The sequence below is a fragment of the Lissotriton vulgaris genome, chromosome 1_1, assembly GCF_964263255.1.
Source record: "Lissotriton vulgaris chromosome 1_1, aLisVul1.2, whole genome shotgun sequence".
Taxonomy (NCBI): domain Eukaryota; kingdom Metazoa; phylum Chordata; class Amphibia; order Caudata; family Salamandridae; genus Lissotriton; species Lissotriton vulgaris.
In genome coordinates, this window is record NC_141685.1 from 2110516535 (window position 1) to 2110537517 (window position 20983).

The window sequence follows — 20983 nt, forward strand, 5'->3', positions numbered from 1 at the left end:
GCACTCTCTGGAGTGGGAATAGTAATTTTTAGCCCTACGCTATCAAACGCTTTCCCTACTGTTGCACTCTCTGGAGTGGGAATAGTAATTTTTACCCCTACGCTATCCAACGCTTTCCCTACTGTTGCACTCTCTAGAGTGGGAATAGTAATTTTTACCCCTACGCTATCCAATGCTTTCCCTACTGTTGCACTCTCTGGAGTGGGAATAGTAATTTTTACCCCTACGCTATCCAATGCTTTCCCTACTGTTGCACTCTCTGGAGTGGGAATAGTAATTTTTACTCCTACGCTATCCAACGCTTTCCCTACTGTTGCACTCTCTGGAGTGGGAATAGTAATTTATACTACTGCGCTATCCAACGCTTTCCCTACTGTTGCACTCTCTGGAGTGGGAATAGTAATTTTTACCCCTACACTATCCAACGCTTTCCCTACTGTTGCACTCTCTGGAGTGGGAAAAGTAATTTATACCCCTACGCTATCCAATGCTTTCCCTACTGTTGCACTCTCTGGAGTGGGAATAGTAATTTTTACTCCTACGCTATCCAACGCTTTCCCTACTGTAGCACTCTCTGGAGTGGGAATAGTAATTTATACTACTACGCTATCCAACGCTTTCCCTACTTTTGCACTCTCTGGAGTGGGAATAGTAATTTTTACCCCTACGCTATCCAACGCTTTCCCTACTGTTGCACTCTCTGGAGTGGGAATAGTAATTTTTACCCCTACGCTATCCAATGCTTTCCCTACTGTTGCACTCTCTGGAGTGGGAATAGTAATTTTAACTCCTACGCTATCCAACGCTTTCCCTACTGTTGCACTCTCTGGAGTGGGAATAGTAATTTTAACTCCTACGCTATCCAACACTTTTCCTACTGTTGCACTCTCTGGAGTGGGAATAGTAGTTTTTACCCTTACGCTATCCAACGTTTTATACAATTAATTGTTAAAAAATTAAAAGTTTATTTAATTTTTTATATTAGTTACATTTTATTTATGTTATTGTTTTATGTTTGTAAATGTATTAGTAATGTAGAATATATTTTATTAATTTATAAATTAGTAAAATAATAATTAATACTTATTGTTCAGTTCATATATATTATATATTTACTGTATATATTTAATTAATGTATTATTAATATTTATGTATTATTTATTAATTTTAAACATTATTAGATACTTTTAACTATGTAGATTTTATTTATTAGTGTTATATACTTTATTTTACATTTATATATTAAAAGAAAAAAAACAATATTTTTAACATCGATATTTTTGACATCTATATTATTTTATCGATATTTTTGTACTTACCATGTTGTATTCTTGCTCTCGATATTGTTGACTCGATATTCCTGTAGGTCGATATTTAGGAGGTCGAAATTCTGTCAGTGATCCATTTTTACTGTGCTTTGCTTTTTCTTAGAATTTCTACACTGGAAGTCCGACTTTGTATTGAAGTGCTTTCCGGTAATGAGTGACCAATAGGAAGGTCAAACATATCTGAGAAAGGATAGCTCTTAGAAATAATAAATGAATTAAATACTGTTAAAGAGGTTGGCACCACGCTGCAGCTTTCCTTCATTATGCTTCCTATATCCAGCTAGAATTGGGCATTTTTTGTGATATGTTGATGGCAGTTCACTGACTTCTCTGCTCTAACAACACTTTAATTTTAAGTTGATTTGTAAATCAATGTAAGTGACTGCTCCAGTGCTTAATTTGTAAAATATTAAGTGCCAGTGCTCTGACCATGAGGCCACAGCAGCTTCAACCACCCAAAACAACTACTAACCATCTCTCTGACATGTAAATGCGACAGTTCAGATTATTCCAGGTCCATAAAGCTAAAAGAAGGGCAGTGGGGGCAGGTATTAGCAATTTTTTATGTATATTGTTTTCCTAAACAACTGTTATACTGCTCATCTCTGAATTAAATGAGCAGCTCCACCGTGAGGCAGACTGCCCTAAGTGTGGGGTTGACAATTAGGTGCCGGTGCCGAGCACAGGAAACCAATTAAGTGCTAGTGCTCAGCACCGGAAAACACCAGTTCAAATTAAGCTCTGGACTGCTCTATATTGCTCTGAAGAATGCTATCTGATTTTTGTATGCAAACACTTGTACAAGAAGCCTGAATTTCTCATGGACATATTTTTAAATAGTTAATGAAATAAAACTCTAGCACAATGGGACCAACTCACAAACCTTTTCCTACCATGAAAAAGTCACAATTTATGCATGTGTAAAGCATTTGTGATTCCCACACAAACTTTGTAAGTGTGGTAATGTATTTTACATGTAGATTTTTCGATTTAAGAAGGACTAATGGGCATTCCAAGGGCTGTTTCAGAGGAACGGTCAAAGAAGTCAAATGCAAATGAGGTTAAAACTGGCACAGCTGTTGCTTGGTGGGTTTTAGAAATAGGTTTCTACCTTTCTCACTTACACATGATTGGTCCAAGCATAATAGCTGCAAAAAGAATAATAAAGTGCACCAGAGTGCAGAAAAGCCTATTGGCAAATGTAAGAAAGAAACGATGTTAAATGTAAAACACATTCCCAGAAAAGAAAATATTTCATTGTAAAACTTGAACTGTACAGCACCATTTCCATGGCAATACCTTTCTGTAAAGCATATAAGGGCTAGAGGATGCACATGTAAGTTTAGAAAAACAGGCATAAGCCAGCAATGCATATGATAACTAACTTTGTCTATACAGACATTTTAATATGTGTAATAAACAAAATTGTAAGATGCAAAGGTTTATTTATTTTTATTTATTTATTTACAGAGTTATACCGCGCTTGGACTCGACTCCCAGAGGAGTATCTCCGCGCCTTTGGCAACATCTGAGAACAAAAAGGCCCTGTCTGATGTTATGAATTGCCCTACCAGAACTAATAACTAAACAGAAAAGTTTTTAGTTTTTTCCTAAAAGGAAAATGTTCCTTACAAGCTCTGATATCAAAGGGAAGATCATTCCAGATCTTTGGGCCAGCTACTGACAAAGCCCTTCCCCCTTGTCTGGACTTCCAAAACCTAGGGACACATAACTAACTAACAGGAACAAGTTTACTATTGCTTCAAAGCTATGATACATATGTTATCTCAAAAAAGAGAATACAGTACTGAACACTGTTGCACAATAATGGTTCACTACATTGCTTATTTGCAATGACCTAAAGATATGGGAAATTAACAGTGCCAACACTAATAGTAAGATTGAGTGATTGGAGAAATGGTATTGTAGTGAAATGTTGTTCTACTTTTAGATTGAAAAGATTTTCCATACAAGTCAGGAAATCAAAGCAGCTTCCATTTTAAATAGTGTCCATGTGTAGATTTGCTCACATGTAAATGTAAATTACACTTTGTAGTAACTTTACTGCTTTTGGCCATTCACCATTTCTGATTGTAAAGTTACTCCAAAGTGTGAACTTACATGCCCCACCCCTGGAACAAGGTGGTGGTGCCAAATTTACGAGTTTAAAGTTCCAACTATTTACTTTTCACATGTAGGTGGAGGTATTGCCACTCTGGCAGAGATCTCCCTATGATAAACCATAGGGAAAATGAAAAAAGCTTAGTACATTTTAAAGAAATTTGTCAAAATATGTTAATGTTAAATATTTTTGTGAAATATTTTAAATATTTTTCAAACAAATAGAAACATCTTATAGTACTATAATTTTCCAAATGTAATTTCTTTAAATATTTTTAATTAATGTGTACAGATTTATAAATATACTACCTACAGGAAAATATGTTTTAATACATATTATAAGTGAGTGAAAGTATTGTGCACAAACAATCTTAATTAATTACAGCTGTTTCCAAATAGTTATTTAATTTACTTTTAAATGAACAATTTATAACAAAATAATATTTATTTTTCATGTATGTATACTTTTTTAACAATAAATAAAATGTTTGTATGTTTTAAAAAAAGAAAAAAATAGGCCCATTTATTTTAAACATTATTTCCTATGTGGTTTTATTTCAGGTACCTGTCACCAATATTTTCTATGGAAAGGTTTTGCATTTCCAGTTGTACTTATTCGAGATCCGAGCTGGAATACATTTATGGCTGTTTTAGGACCATGTTGGTGGTTGTACCTTTTGAAGGGGAGTGTATGAGTGGCAACTAGGGGTGGATGTTTGTCCCTCCCTAAACTCCTCCTTCATTGCTACTTAACACTCCCTAAACCCCTCCAGTTTAGTAATGTTTCCCATTTTCCAGCCACTTCTTCGTGTCTCACCCACATTTACTTCTAAAATATGTGTACAGATCCTGAGATCTCCGCTATCGGAATGGCGATCTCTGCATAAATCCCATATGAAATGTGGAGGTCACTGAATGATGTTTTGTGTATAGCATTTTGTAGTATGTGCGCAGTTCTACTGTAGTTTTGCTAAATGTACTACAAAATTCAGTTTGGGAATAAACCCCTGTGTCTTCCTTATCAGATCCCTTATATTACGGTAAATATAGCAATTTGAACTTAAATCCTAGTAATGATGTTCATTGTTATGCATTCTAGGATTAGTGTACTACACCACAGTGGTAAACGTTAAGATTATACTCTTTGCTATTAAAGGAATATATGTTTAACATACAATAACACTGGACTTCTCCCTAAAGTCCATAACAAAATGTCCCTGACTTGATTGTTGGAGAACTTTGGAAAAAACAATATAACAGCTATTGTGTGTAGCACAAGCCAAATGCCATCAAAATGGATTACTGATTCTTAACCTGATGTAATAGTGAAGTAAAGAATAAATGAAAAATGTTTATATCATGTACATTTTGAATTACCAGACCTTTATTAAACAGGAATTGGTCACCACTTGCTTTGGGTCTACAATGTCCACCAGGGGCTCCTTCATGGCAACATCCCTAATACAGGTCATGTCAAAGCCGTAAACATTCTCCCACCCTGTCAATGCAAATGCAGGGTTAGATGTTGTGTTATCTGCAAGTTCATAATGCAGAATTCAAAACAGGATTTGGTTTCCAAAATATATGCAGTTATATCCATTATGGATGTTTTTGTTGAGCACTTTAATATTTAGATCACTATTCTGCGTTATTTGTTTTGTATTATTTTCTTCACTTCACAACATGACGGTCTTAGAAAAAAATATAAACTTTTTCATGCAGCGTATATTTGTGTTTTCAATGTAACACTACATTACTATTTTTAAAATACATACAAAGCAGATTATTTCTACAATCTACAAAACAGACGTCACTGGTTAAGTTACACAATTAAATTGTATCAAGTTGGCATCAGATATTTTTGGTAAATCTGTTATTTTCTTGAGTCAAACTAGAATGCTTTATGCACTACAGATGATTATTCAAGTATGTTTTTCATTTCAATTTAATACATAGTTGCCAAAAGTTTCATTCTGCATAATTTAAGTACACTAAAATAACATCTTAGTAACAATCAGGGAATGGAGAGCAATCTGAAAACTACAGATGAAAGGCATACTTACCTCATAACAAAAGGCCTCACGGAAGTCGATACTCCCTATAAATTTACATTAAACACTACTGTACCTTCCCATAGAATATCTCCAGAGCTGTTTGAAAATGATGACTATCACAACTCTAGTATGCCATTTACCTCTTGTCCAGCAGGAAGCAGCTACCTGGATGTCCAGCAGAACAGTACTGTCATACTGGATTTTTCATCCATTACTAAATAAACTAGTCTTGTGACGAGCCCGGAACAAAATAAGTATTTTAATGGATTAAATGAAATAAACACTGTAAGGAATACATCCAATACCATGGTTCCAGCTGGTTTCGTCTTACTTTGGACCTTTTGAGTGTTGATCTCTCCTGTGAACTGAGGTCACCTAAACGGGAAACAGCCATCACAATGCAACTTTAACAACGCACTACCATTACAACAAAACTTTTACAACGCAACATCCATTACAACGCATGCTATTACAACGCAGGCCATTACATCCCAGATGCTATTACAACGCATGCCATTACAACGTAAGTATGGGTAAGTATTTTAATTAATTAATATGAATTTAATTTAATTTTAATTAATTAAATTAATTATTTTAATTATTTAAAATTAAAACAAACATTTTTTAATATAAATTAATTTAATTTAATAATTGTAACCCCTACACTATCCAACACTTACCCTACCATTACACCCCCTGGAATTAGAATAGTAATTTTAACCCCTACACTATCCAACACTTACCCTACTATTACACCTCACTGGAGTTAGAATAGTAATTTTAACCCTACACTATCCAACACTTACCCTAATATTACACCCCCCAGGAGTTAGAATAGAAAAATTAAATAAAATTATTAATTAATTTAAATTAATTTAAAAAAAATTATATTAAAAATAATATTAATCAAAATAAATACTTACCTATACTTAAGTTGTAATGGTATGCGTTGTAATAGCATCTGGGATGTAATGGAATGCGTTGTAAAAGCATGCGTTGTAATGGATGTTGCGTTGTAAAAGTTGCATTGTGATGGTATGCGTTATGAATGTATGCGTTGTAACATCATACATTCACCTAAACGGACACCTGGTACATGTAATGTGCCCTCATTTTTCCACTTCAGTCATCACTGTGGTGGCACTGGTACCCAGGCAGGTATCAGAGAATATATTTATATCGATACTTGTAAGGTAATAATGAGAGTGCAGACCACCCTTCCTGTTCCATCTTGGTCAGTTATTAATAAGTGTGAGGGCAAAATCCGTTCCGCTCGCGGATTTCGCGGATTTTCGGTAAATCCGCAATCCGCAAACTCCCGTGAATTTACCGAACATCCGCGAATGCTCGAGCACCTGCTTTATTTTATCTATTAGTGCTTCCTGATGAAGCTAATTTAGTAACTATTTTTGGATGGCGCTGGCAGCTTGCCGGCGCCATCCTAAAATATTTACAGGATTATAGGTTGACAGCTCACTCAAGGGACCCCTGCACCCTTCCGGGCGATTCCATAGTAACACACACATGGTCGCTGGAACTAGTTGAAGCTCAAATTCAGTGATTCATTCATCAGCCCAAAAACAATCGTGAGCGTCGTCGAGGCTGGGCAGGTGTACCTTCTTCCCAAATCTACCGTTGAAAATCAGATGTGTTGCTGGAAAGAGGCCTTTGCATCCTTGACTTCCGCCATTTACCCACTCTGATGGACAGCTCACTCAAGGGACCCCTGCGCCTTTCGGGGCGATTGCATAGTAACACACACATGGTCGCTGGAACTAGTTGAAGCTCAAATTCTGTGACTCATTCATCAGCCCAAAAACAATCGTGAGCGTCCTCGAGGCCGCACAGAAGCCCCCCCCCCATTAAGAAAATCCGCAAAATCCACGAATCCGCAAATTCGTGGATTTCGCGAATCCGCGAATCCGCGAATCCGCAAATTCGCAGATCGTGGATCCGCGAAATCCGCCCATGCCTAGTTAATAAATTGTAGACCCATTTGCAGACTTAAAAGGAGTACAAACACATTAACCATGAAGTATGAAGGTGGTTGACCTAGGTTTAGTTATCTTTGACTTGCTATAAACTAGCTGATAATCACATAGCTTTTTAAACAAACAGATTAGTGAAGTAGTGTGGCTCACTGGTTAGAGGCGGCAGACCCGAGAGCAGAGGACGGCCCGGGACCAGGGTTCGATTCCCGACGCGGCAGGTTTCTGGACCAGGGTCAGCGGACTCGATAATTCTCTCGCCTCGGTGCCCACTCTGATCAGCGATCACACTCGGCAACTCTGGGCACTAGCTTGCCTCATCTTCACTAACGGCCCCACCAGACCGCCGGGGATGCCTGGTCTCACCCTGGAGATACCCATTAAGGGACTATCTCTCAGGGAAGCCAGGAAGGGTTTCGCAGCGGTCGAAGCACGGAGGTACCCCTTCGGGAGTGATTCCAGCGCTATATAAGCACACAATTAATTAATTAATCCACCCTATATTCCCTGCTTACTCTGATGTGTGCAGCATCCTATAGGAAGAGCTATCATCACTATTGGGATGAACAGCCAAGTGGTGGTAGTGAAAGGAATGAAGCATGTGAGGACTTTGTAAGATTGTCAGAAGCACAGCATCATGCCAATATTTTGTAGCCAATATCTCGCTAAAGGACACATCAAAATGAACCTGGATTCAGAATAAGACTCTTTGACTTCATCAAGGTCAACTTCTGTCAGTCACGGCCATTGGTAAGATGTTCCATCAACTAAGGAGTATGTCCTCTAACGGAATGTGATTCTAGACCAAGTCAATACTGTTTCCTGACTAGGAACCCGAGGTATATGGTACTGATATCTGTTGTAAAGGTTACCATAGTTTTATCTCCAAATATGCTGCTCATAATTTTTCATGATATTTTAGTTGTTACATATTTATATTTTAACAAATGTAGAAAGGCATTTAAATTCTTCATAATGTAGCTCTATTATTAGTTGTTTTGTTCACCTTACACATACATTTCCCTGAAGCTAGCCTTGCAGTTCAGGCCAAGTTTCCGAATGTGAGATTACATTTTTCATGTTGAAATTATCTTAACACTTTGGATCTGACAGGTGGAGCAGGGCAGGATCACAATCAGACTGTCATCTCTCCTTTTTACCATGGAAGCAAAGTTTCAAACTCCATAAGACATATGCAATCAATGCATTTGTAGAGCGCGCTACTCACCCGTGAGGGTCTCAAGGCGCTGTAGGGAGGGGGGGTGCCGCTATTGCTCGAATAACCAGGTCTTGAGGTGTTTCCTGAAGGTGAGATGGTCCTGGGTCAGCCATAACTGTGCAGGGAGGGAGTTCCATGTCTTGGCTGCCAGGTAGGAGAGGGATCTTCCTCCGGTGGTGGTTCTGCAAATCTGCGGGACGGTGGCGAGGGCGGGGCTGGTGGAGCGGAGCTGGGGGGTGGGGGTGTAGATCGAGAGGCGGTTGTTGAGGTATTCGGGCCAGTGTTGGGGAGCGCTTTGTGTGCGTGGGTGAGCAGCCTGAACATGATCCTCTTGTTGACGGGGAGCCAGTGCAGGTTTCTCAGGTGGGCGGATATGTGGCTGTGGCGAGGGAGTCGTGCGGAGGCGTTCTGTATGCGCTGGAGATGTTTCTGAAGTTTGGCTGTGCTTCCTGCGTATAGGGCGTTCCCTTAGACCAGTCGGCTGGTGATGAGGGCCTGAGTGACCGTCTTTCTGGTTTCGGTGGGGATCCACCGGAAGATCTTTCGGAGCATGCGCAGGGTGTTGAAACATGAGGACGAGACTGCGTTGACTTGCTTGGTCATCGTGAGGGAGGAATCCAGGATGAATCCCAGGTTGCGTGAATGGTCCCTGGGTGTCGGTGTGGTGACTAGCGTCGTGGGCCACCAGGAGTCATCCCAGGCGGATGGGGATTGTCCAAGGATGAGGACCTCCGTCTTGTCCGAGTTGAGCTTCAGACGGCTGTGCTTCATCCATTCTGCAACGTCTTTCATTCCGTACTGGAGGTTGGTTTTGGCGGTGAGTGGGTCTTAGGTGAGGGAGAGTATCAGTTGGGTGTCGGCGGCGTAGGAGATGATGTGGATGTTGTGTTTGCGTGCGATGGTGGCAAGGGGGCTCATCTAGATATTGAAGAGGGTTGGGCTGAGTGGGGATCCTTGGGGTACGCCGCAGATGATCTTGGTGGCCGCGGAGCAGAAGGGAGGGAGGCGGACTCTCTGGGTTCTGTCGGAGAGGAACGATGTGACCCAGTCCAGGGCCTTTTCTTGGATCCCAGAGTTGTAGAGTCGGGTTATAAGGGTGCGGTGAAAGACAGTATAGAAGGCTGCCAAGAGGTCCAGGAGGATGAGAGCGGCTGTCTCTCCGTTGTCCATCAGGGTCCTGATGTCATCGGTGGCTGCGATGAGGGCGGTCTCGGTGCTGTGGTTGGCTCGAAATCCGGACTGGGATGGGTCGAGCGAGATGTTTGCTTCGGGGAATGCCGTCAGCTGTTTATTGACAGTCTTCTCGATGACTTTAGCCGGGAAGGGGAGAAGGGAGATGGGGCGGAAGTTCTTGAGGTCTTTGGGGTCCGCTGTGGATTTTTTCAGAAGGGCGTTGATTTCTGCGTGTTTCCAGCTTTCAGGGAAAGTGGCTGATGTGAAGGAGCTGTTTATGATGTTCCGGAGGTGGGGCGCGATGATGGTGTCGGCTTTGTTGAAGATATCATGAGGGCATGGGTCAGAGGGGGAGCCAGAGTGGATGGTGTTCATGACGTGGGTGGTGTCTTCAGTGCTGATGGGGGTCCATGCGCTGAGGGTGGTGGTGGGGGTCATTGGTTTGGTGGCTGGAGACGGCGTCTGGGGTCCAAAACTGTTGTCTATATCTGCGATCTTGCAGTGGAAGAATGTGGCGAGGGAGTTCCAGAGGTCTTGCGAACGTGTGATGTTGTTGTTGCTGGCGCTGGGGTTGGAGAGCTCTTTGACGATGCTGAAGAGTTCCTTGCTGTTGTGGGTGTTGTTGTCCAGCTGCTCTTTAAACGATGTCCTTTTGGTGGTGCGGATCATTTGGTGGTATTCTCAGGAGGCTCTCTTGAGGGCTGTCATGTTTTCTGATGTCCGTTTGTGGGAAATTTTTCGAGGTGTCGGTATGATTTCTTTACTATTTTGAGGGCGTCTGTGAACCATGCATTTTTTCTGTTGCCAGTCTTGTCTGGGGGTTTCTTTAGTGGAGTGATGTTGTTGACGAAGTTGGTGATCCACTGTGTGAGATTGTGTGCAGCTTCGTTGGTGTCAGGGGTGTCGACAGGTGGGTTCTGGCTCAGAGATGTGGTCAGCTCCAGCATCTGCGGGGGATCTGTAGCGTGTGGTGGTGGGATATAGTCTTCTTGAAGGTGAAGTGGATGCAGCTGTGGTCGGTCCAGTGTAGTCCGGTGGAGTGGCTGAAGGAGACGTGGTTGCTGTCAGAGAAGATGGGGTCGAGCGTGTGGCCCGCGAGATGGGTGGGCTTGTCCACCAGTTGTTTGAGTCCGAGGTTGGCGAGATTGTCGAGCAGGGTGGTGGTGTTGTTGTCATTGTTTTTCTCCAGGTGGAAGTTCAGGTCCCCTAGAAGGATGTACTCTGGTGAGGCTAGGGAGTGCTGGCTGATGAAGTCAGCGATGATTTCGCAGAATTGTGTCCGTGGGCCCGGGGGTCTGTGGATGAGCGTTCCTCTGAGGGTGGTCTGGGGGTCAGTGTGGATCTGGAAGTGTAGATGTTCAGCAGCGGTGAGTGTGTCTTCTGCGTTGGTCATGACGCTGATGGTGTTCCTGTAGATGATCGCGATTCCTCCTACAGTTTTGTTGACGCTGTTCTTCCGGGTGATTTTGTAGCCGTCCGGGATGGCTATGGCGATGTCGGAGGCCGAGGAGGCATTCATCCAGGTTTTCGTGAGGAAGGGGACGTCTGGTGCTGTTGTTTCAAGGAGTTCCCAGAGTTCGACGGCGTGTTTGTGGATGGAGCGGGTGTTGAGGAGGATGCACTTGAGGTGGTTGTTGTTATCGTTGCTGTATTCGGTGGGCGGGGTGTAGTTTCGGAGGTAGGTGAATTTGGAGGCTTGGCAGGTGAAGGGTCCGTGGGTCCGCTTCGGGTGGATTGATGGCAGGTGGCAGGTCGTCCGGTGTTGAGTGCGATGAGTGTGGCGGGGTCCTATCTCAGTCGGGTGACCTGGCATCGGCTGGGGCCAGGGGTTATGGTGATGGGCGCGGACCAGGCGCGGATGGGCTCAGATGGGCTTGCCTTTGGAGCGCTTTGGTGCGGCAGGGGGAACAGAAAGGAAAAAGGGGGCGGGCCGCGGGGGACCAGAGGCAGGGAGCGGGAAGCGGGGGGCACCGGATTGCAGGGGCGCACAAGGAGCGCCTAAGATTCTACAGGACAGCAGCAAAAAACACTAAAAACACAGGAAGCTAAACAACAAAATAGCAGAGATGCAAAGGAATGCAGAACCTGGGGGACACCAGCGGCAAACCCTCGTCAGCACTGGGGTCTTGGTGGAGTCGAGCGGCATGGGGAGTGACCTGGGGTCAGGTCACGCTCACCTGCACCGCGCGGCCTCCATAAGAGGCCAAGTGGGAGGGAGGGGCAGCTGGGAGGAGGGAGCGGGCCGCCAACGGGTGGGCAGGGGGAACAGAAAGGAAAAAGGGGGCGGGCCTTGGGGGACCAGCGGCGGAAAGCGGGGAGCGGGGGGGCACCGGGGACAGGGGCGCACAAGGAGTGCCTAAGATTCTACAGGACAGCAGCAAAAAACACTAAAAACACAGGAAGCTTAACAAAAAAATAGCAGAGATGCAAAGGAATGCAGAACCTGGGGGACACCAGGGGCGAACCCTCATCAGCACTCGGGTCTTGGTGGAGTCGAGTGGCATGGGGAGTGACCTGGGGTCAGATCATGCTCACCTGCGCCGCGCGGCCTACATAAGAGGCCAAGTGGGAGGGAGGGGCAGCTGGGAGGCGGGAGATGGGGCGGCCAATGGGCGGGCAGGGGAAACATAAAGGAAAAAGGGGGTGGGCCGCGGGGGACCAGCGGCGGGGAGCGGGGGGCCACCGGTGGCAGGGGCGCACAAGGAGCGCCTAAGATTCTACACGACAGCAACAGAAAACACTAAAAACACAGGAAGCTAAATAACAAAATAGCAGAGATGCAAAGGATTGTAGAACCGGAGGGACACCAGCGGCGAACCCTCGTCAGCACTCGGGTCTTGGTGGAGTCGAGCGACGTGGGGAGTGACCTGGGGTATTGATTATTTGTGGACTATGTAGTTCTTCATTTGCATGATATACACACCTAGAAAAGAGCAGTCATGATATATTGACATCCAAGATCATACAAGAGAAGTTGAATTCAACCTAGGGCCCATATTACAGCATGACAAAATTGGAGCCCTTATGCAATTTAAATTATTTGCAAAAGGTATGTGGTTAAGACAAAGCCACAGCTCCACAGGCCACCATAACTGTAAGAATGCCAAATACACAGGCCAAATTCTTGAAAAAAATGGTTCACCTGGGTACTGTGGTTTTATATTATATTAAAACAAATGGGTAAAAATACTATTGTATAGCTGGTCTAATGTCTCTACAAAACCAGTGGGTTAGTGGGAAATCACTTCCTATAACCCAAGTCATTGTGGGTGCCTGATCTAAGGATGGGCATATGCATTATCTGCTTCAAACCGCAGCAGCAGTAGGTCTAAACCCATTCCATACAAAATGGCAAATTCCAATATCTGTTGGTAGTCTTGCCAACATATCTAGTAATAGGGTCCGCTTTCACATCATTGCTGCCAGCACTCTGGCTGGCATCTCACTCTTTTGTATTTGTCATAATGGACACATCAGGGTTCTCTCGAAGCAAGTACATTGCATTGCCTAAATCCAGTGACAGACACAGTCTCTGCTAAGTGCCCCAGTAGCCAATGGGCAGAAATAGTGAAAAATAGTGGTGCCAGTTCTTTAGTCCATAAAACCAAACCATCAAGCTCAGTAAAACGTTTTGATGAGGAGATTTTACGCCTTAGTAAAAAGTGCTTGCCATCCAAAGGTGGTGGGAGGAGCACAATATTTGTGTCTCACATGACAAACATGGCCACAAGGGTTAAGGTGTAATTCAAGTTTTGGAGAAATGTGTCTGCAATTAGTGGAGGAAAGAAAAGCATCGCCCAACTATAACAATAGAAGCGCAAGCAAGTTTTTCATCCCCTAATAACAAGGCAAGGCATAAATACTTATTTTCCGACAGGACAACTGCAAAATAGTTGAAAGTATTTAGTATGGACCCTTGTTTGTGCAGCCAGTGTTGGGTAGCTTTTGCAAAGTCATACTGTACCCTGGGCACCCCCAACGTTTTGCTGACTGGTGCTGGTGGTAACTGACCCTGACTGACCATGGACCCTGCCTACCCTGGCCCAGGGCCAGTGCAATGCTGAAGGCACATTTGGAGTACAGTGAAAGCACCTACATAAACTAGGGTACGCTGTGGGTTAGGGTACCGCTAGGATTGGCATGACCTCCCCTATAAGGCCCTAGTACATGATGGGGCAGGGGGATTAAAACTACCTTTAAGTCCCTAGTATATATTAGGGCAGGGCGGTTTAGATGCCAGCAGCCTTTTCTGCACTTGCATTTGTTAACTGCTGATTTACAGTTTAAAAGCAGCCCTGTGTTGCAGCACTGCTTTTAAAAAGAAAATGTTGCCCCAACTCGACTTTGGTGTTTGGGGCACTTGCAAATTAATTACCTACAATGTTTGGGCATATTTAGGTGCCCCCAAAATCTACCCTAGGTGTCCAAGGGGTAGTGGGGCAGGTATTTATTAGGAGGACCCCTATAAAATGAGTTTTATATGCCCTGGTTTAAGTGAAATTGCACATTTCACGAAACCACATTGTGATAAAGTGCTTCACAAAATAAACTTGTGTGCTAGGAACACTATGGAGGGGGGATATGCAATATTTTTACATATTCAGAACCCCTAAAGTTTCTTCTAGATTTTCCAAGGGTTGGGGAAGCGGGTCCAGTAGATATAGGCAGGCAGATATATGTTTTTATAAGCCCTTGTGTTGGAAAAATGGCCCAAGCCATATTTCCCATTGTAAATTCCCTGCCACATGGGTTAACATTGCAAGAAGTTATTAATGAATTATTCCCTCTACACAAATCATTAAAATGGCATTTAAGGCCTTCCTAAAATGGTATTGATAAATCCAAAAATATGTTATTGATACATTGTCTCCTAAAATGTACAGACAAAAAGTTATAATACCTTCTTGTGTTCAGTCTTCCAGTGGTCTGTCCTAATTGGTCAGAGTTAAGTGGATCAGCCAGGCTCCTTTGATGAGGTGATGAAGAGCCCCTGGGGTAAGCCAGCTCTTCTGTAAGGGCATGGATCTGCTACACATGACTTACAAAGCAGGGGGAGGGGTTGTAAATGTAATCCTTCAATGGAAGGAGGAGACAGGCAGAAGACACCAGTTTAATTTACAACTCTCCTCCTTGAACCCAGCCAGATGCTAGGCTTAAGAAAGGAATGAACAGATGCAAAGGACATAGACAATGGAGAGCAGCCATCCTGGAGATGTGTTTAGTCAGCTCTTCTCTCCCTGCCGAACATTCTGACATAATGAATTTTGGAGAAATTGTGTTTCAGGGAGATCATTATTTCCGCACTTTGGAGAAAGTGGTCATGCTCTACGGTGTTGCCATGCACCTCATTGGACAGGACTGCCCTCCTGCTTGACCCCTAAGAACACTGAATAAGTATCTGAGAGGGGCAGTGCCTCTCAGATCTGCTGCTTAACCCCTTCGATGCTGATGACAGCTGGGAGCCGTCATGGCACACAGTGCTCGTGTGCTGATGACGGCTCCCAGGCGTCATGACCACGCCCGCGATCGGAATGTGCCGCACAGGAGCGGAATTCCGGCCGCGGGCAATGGGGTTAAATCTTAAGAAAGAAGAAGGGTTCATGCTGGAAGTTCAATTTTTGCACCAACTAGGCCCTGCACTCTGACTGTTTGTGCCTGCTGCACAATCTCAAACTATAGCCCTGTGGATCAAACCTGCTTCAAAAGGACTAAAGACTGGACTCCCTGCAAGCTACAGGTTAACAGAGCTCACCTGGACCATCATAACAAAGAATCCTCAGCTTGGATTACTACCATTGAATTTGTAAGGGTTGTATCCAAGTGGATTGTGCGAACTGAAGTCCCAAACTTTCATGGGCCATTTTGGAGATTCTAGACCCTTGGATTGTGTTTTGGAACTTCAGGAATCAAGCCTGCTGGAGGAGGCTGCACGACGTCTGGTGAGAAATCCTCCAGAAATGTTTCTAAGTGGGCAGGTAAAATCTTGAACAGGGCCTCCCGCTTAGTGTATTCGACCAGCGCTCCATCGCCGTCGGCCTCAAAATTTGACTTTGTCAGAGGCAACCAAATGTCCAAAGGTGGCACTATTGGTTTCTATTCTGAACACCAAAAAGTTGCCTCTCACACCTATATTTTAAACCACATTTGCGGAAAAGTTGAGCACACCAATAGTCGTGATCAACAAGGTATTTTTATTTATACCGAACCAATCTGGGAATTAATCAAGTTTAAGCATGTTTTCACACATAAAGACACATAGATACAAAAATTATTTACAATGTGAATATGAAATACATTCAGGAAAACAAGATATAATCCTGGTTCTAATAAGCAAAAACCATTTGAAAGCAAAAATAAGTGATAATTCAAAGACAAGACAAAACCATTATGAACATGTGTAACATACAGTGAAACATTTCGGGCTGTGAATGATGATTAAAGCAAGCATAGTAATGAAGAAAAAAAGGGGGGGAAGTAGGAAAGCAACAAAGTAAATTTGTGACTTTTGCAGTAGCAAGATAACTACTGCCTTGAATTGACTCAAAACAACTCCTTTCTAACTGGCCGACGCGTTTCGATTCCAGTGCAAAAGTTTCTGGAATCTCATCAGGGCACAAGTGAAGTTCTGTCTGTCGGGAGAGAACGGAATTGAATTAAAAATCAGAACCCTATGAGTTCTTTCTCCCACTAAAAATGACGCTCAGCAAGGAACCTACCAGAGTGTAGGAATTGAAGAAATGCACATAAATTCTCAGTGTGCAACGTGAAGCTTCTAAAACAGGGGATCAGATGAGGGTCACCTACAAATATGAACATTATGTGGTCAGACTTGTATTTATTGTCCAAACACAATCATGAAATGAAATGAAAACAAAAAGGACATACCGTCCGAGGCGAATATGCAAATTCCGCCTGCCGGCGCTATGTCACCGTTTGTGAATCAATGAAGGGGAAGGCTGGACCAGGGCTCTTGTTCGCGCTGAGAAAAAGAAGCGGGCCGCAGGTCAGAGTTTTAAGTAAATATTTGTGTAAAGTAATGACTGAGATTTGATGGGAAAAAGAACGTACCTTTCTATCAACAAAAGACCGGGCTTAGCGCTCCGTAAATAATTGTCAAGGGAGTCCCGTCATGACTTCTAATTAGAAGAGACGTCCGCTGTAAAAAGGAGGCGGAAAAAGCATGAGACCGCGTCCTTGTAAAGTGATGTGAATAAATCAAGGAGCAGCGCTGGGGAGCATTGCCTACCTGTGTTCAGTTAGTGTCAGCCTTCAGGCGTTCTGGCGATCTCTGTCGAATCCAAAATGGGCGCCAGGTGTGTTTACCTGTATATAGCTCACAGGTAAAAGAGTGGGCATCATGGGATATGTAGTTTCAAGCCCAACACGTGTGTTGAACAGTGAGATACATATTAAAAGAATGACATTTTTATGATTAGGTGACCAATACATGTACAGCTTTGGAAAATTTAGAAGAGGAGGAAAGAGACAAACAGGGCCGCCCGGATGGGAGCAGTCTGCCGCAGCATTAAGTTGGAATGTCTAGACTCTTGAGATTTCCGATAAAGTGTTGAGACCATTTTGCGCACTCTTGAATTTTAAGATGAGATATGCTTCTTTCTGGAGGAGCATTCTGTCGATATCCACGTTTCGATTGGAAGATCGAAATGTGTACAAAACCGTCCACTTAAAGTCATTGACGTCGTGTTTCTCATTTAGAAAATGATCCACCATTGGGGCATTTGCGGTTTTATTCTTTAGCCTTGATCTGTGCTGGCAAATACGAGTGTTGACTTGTTGTGTCGTCTTGCCGATATAGATTTTGGCACAGGGACATTGGACTGCATAAACCACATTCTTGGTTTTGCAATTAGAGAATTCTCTATGGTTCCATCTTGTCCCCTCATGTGTGAACTCATCCCCTTCAATGGTGTTGGGGCATACTACACAGGTGCCACATTTGTGGTGGCCTGTGATCGGTTTGAGATTCCACTGACTCAATAAGTCACATTTCTTTTTAGGTAACGAAACATCCGCTCTCGTAATTTGCTGCCCTATGCTTTGGTTTTTTTTGTACGCAAATATAGGCCGTGGGAATGGACATTCAAGATTGGCAAGCAGATGCCAGTTACTCAAAACGGCTTTTCTCAATTTATGGGTGTCTGGTCCAAAAGTGGACACGCAGACCAATCTGTCAAGAGCAGGCTTGGGTCGAGTTTGGAGAAGTGTTTCACGGGGGGTATAGCGCGCCCTTTTACATGCGTGCTTAAGTAACTTTTTAGGGTACCCCCTATTTTCCATTTCTTGGCAGAACCTCTCAGCATGGTAGGAGAAATCCTCCAAGTGTGAGCAGTTTCTCCTGATTCGTAACAGTTGCCCGTAAGGGAGATTGGATTTGAGATTACGGGGATGCGCACTCTTGTGGTGCAAAATGGTGTTACGATCAGTGTCTTTTTTATACAGGGATGACTTGAGTTCCCCGTCAAAGGATGTCATTTCTACATCAAGGAAAGTCATCTTAGAATTGCTGTGGGCCATAGAGAATTTAATGTCACCATGCCTATTGTTTAGCCAGTCGTGGAATGCTACCAGTTCGGTCTGGCTCCCCTGCCACAGGAGCCAGACGTCATCAATGTAGCGAAACCACTGGAGTATATGCTGTCGAAAGGGATTATTATTCTCAACAAATCTCTCCTCGTATTGTGCCATATACAATACGGCCATTTCCGGCGCATAAGGGCACCCCATAGCGGTGCCCTTGATTTGCATGAAGAACTCTCCATTAAATGAGAAATAGTTCTTCTTCAAAGCAATCTCTGCCAGTTTGATGATAAAGGTTGTGGGTACTTGGTGAGGTCTGTCTCTCATCTCCAGGTATAGCTCCCCAGCGCTGCTCCTTGATTTATTCACATCACTTTACAAGGACGCGGTCTCATGCTTTTTCCGCCTCCTTTTTACAGCGGACGTCTCTTCTAATTAGAAGTCATGACGGGACTCCCTTGACAATTATTTACGGAGCGCTAAGCCCGGTCATTTGTTGATAGAAAGGTACGTTCTTTTTCCCATCAAATCTCAGTCATTACTTTACACAAATATTTACTTAAAACTCTGACCTGCGGCCCCGCTTCTTTTTCTCAGCGCGAACAAGAGCCCTGGTCCAGCCTTCCCCTTCATTGATTCACAAACGGTGACATAGCGCCGGCAGGCGGAATTTGCATATTCGCCTCGGACGGTATGTCCTTTTTGTTTTCATTTCATTTCATGATTGTGTTTGGACAATAAATACAAGTCTGACCACATAATGTTCATATTTGTAGGTGACCCTCATCTGATCCCCTGTTTTAGAAGCTTCACATTGCACACTGAGAATTTATGTGCATTTCTTCAATTCCTACACTCTGGTAGGTTCCTTGCTGAGCGTCATTTTTAGTGGGAGAAAGAACTCATAGGGTTCTGATTTTTAATTCAATTCCGTTCTCTCCCGACAGACAGAACTTCACTTGTGCCCTGATGAGATTCCAGAAACTTTTGCACTGGAATCGAAACGCGTCGGCCAGTTAGAAAGGAGTTGTTTTGAGTCAATTCAAGGCAGTAGTTATCTTGCTACTGCAAAAGTCACAAATTTACTTTGTTTCTTTCCTACTTCCCCCCCTTTTTTCTTCATTACTATGCTTGCTTTAATCATCATTCACAGCCCGAAATGTTTCACTGTATGTTACACATGTTCATAATGGTTTTGTCTTGTCTTTGAATTATAACTTATTTTTGCTTTCAAATGGTTTTTGCTTATTAGAACCAGGATTATATCTTGTTTTCCTGAATGTATTTCATATTCACATTGTAAATAATTTTTGTATCTATGTGTCTTTATGTGTGAAAACATGCTTAAACTTGATTAATTCCCAGATTGGTTCGGTATAAATAAAAATACCTTGTTGATCACGACTATTGGTGTGCTCAACTTTTCCGCAAATGTGGTTTAAAATATAGGTGTGAGAGGCAACTTTTTGGTGTTCAGAATATAACAGGGTCCAGCCTCTTCACCTGTCCATAAGGGCCTGGCTCCTCTCTTTTTCCACACTATTGGTTTCTAAGCACTAGAAAGTGTTTCATCTTTAAAAAATCATATCTCTGGTTCCCTACACTGGATTTTTTGTTGTTTATATAAAAATAAATATTCCTATTTATTCCTATAAATATTTCCTATTTTTATGAATTGGTGTTGGATTTTTATTGTGTGTTGTGTCTTAATTATTTACTGAATTGGTGTTTTTAAATTCTTTACATACCCATTTTTGAAGTTAAGCCTTCCTGCTCGCAGCCAAACTACCAAGGGTTGAGCATACAAATAATTTTTTATTAAGAGCTATTCTGAGCCCAATATTGTGTTAGTTAGTAAATGCATATTGGCAACTATTAATAATCCACTTTCCAACAGTATCTCTAGGCATGTGTTTCAGGCTATTTGCTCTTCTTCAGTGGCAGTGAACATTAACACTCACTTTGTTGAAAGCCTTTATTTAGCATGCTACATACTTTTTAAGTAAAGTGAGTGTTGTTATGTACTGTATTTACAACAATGCATATGGGTGAATTGTGTTTACGTATGCTTGGCAGTGTGCTCTCTCCCCCTTTTTTGTGATTGGCTCCTTACTGAATGTTTGGACTGATGAGCTCTGGGATGGACCTTCTTTCTGTGGGTGATATAGAAACCTGAGAAGATTGTGATCAGGATTGCCAGCGCTCCCAAATTTAACGTGTTACTGTTAATTCAGTGGCACATACGAAATTGTAATGCCATTAAAATGTCTTATTTAGCTGGATAATTTATGATGGTTTTCTCTCGCAGACGCACAGTTAGGAGGAGTGCAGTCATTTACCTACATGGGTTTTCATGAATAGATAGACAGCGCAACTGTCACCTGGCCTCATGTGATCAACAAAAAAGAGCTTTCCAAGCCTTACTGGGAGAAAGCTCCACCCACATGTTAGTTCCCATGGGTGCAGGATTTGATTGGGCTGCACTTGTGAAATGTCTGCATATATTGGACTTTTAGCTTTTGGCAAAGTTTATACTGGATACAGCAGCACTGAGTTGGTCAT

The 20983-nt window shown here is 42.9% G+C and overlaps 1 protein-coding gene across 1 annotated transcript in view; it reads right to left on the bottom strand.

The window, feature by feature from the left end:
- Positions 1–20983, bottom strand: part of PRMT8 (protein arginine methyltransferase 8) — a 793591-nt gene that overhangs the window by 191909 nt on the left and 580699 nt on the right. Inside the window, exon 7 of the mRNA XM_086921504.1 lies at positions 4832–4947. Within this exon, the coding sequence (XP_086777630.1) occupies positions 4832–4947 (116 nt within the window). The remainder of the gene's footprint in view (positions 1–4831; positions 4948–20983) is intronic.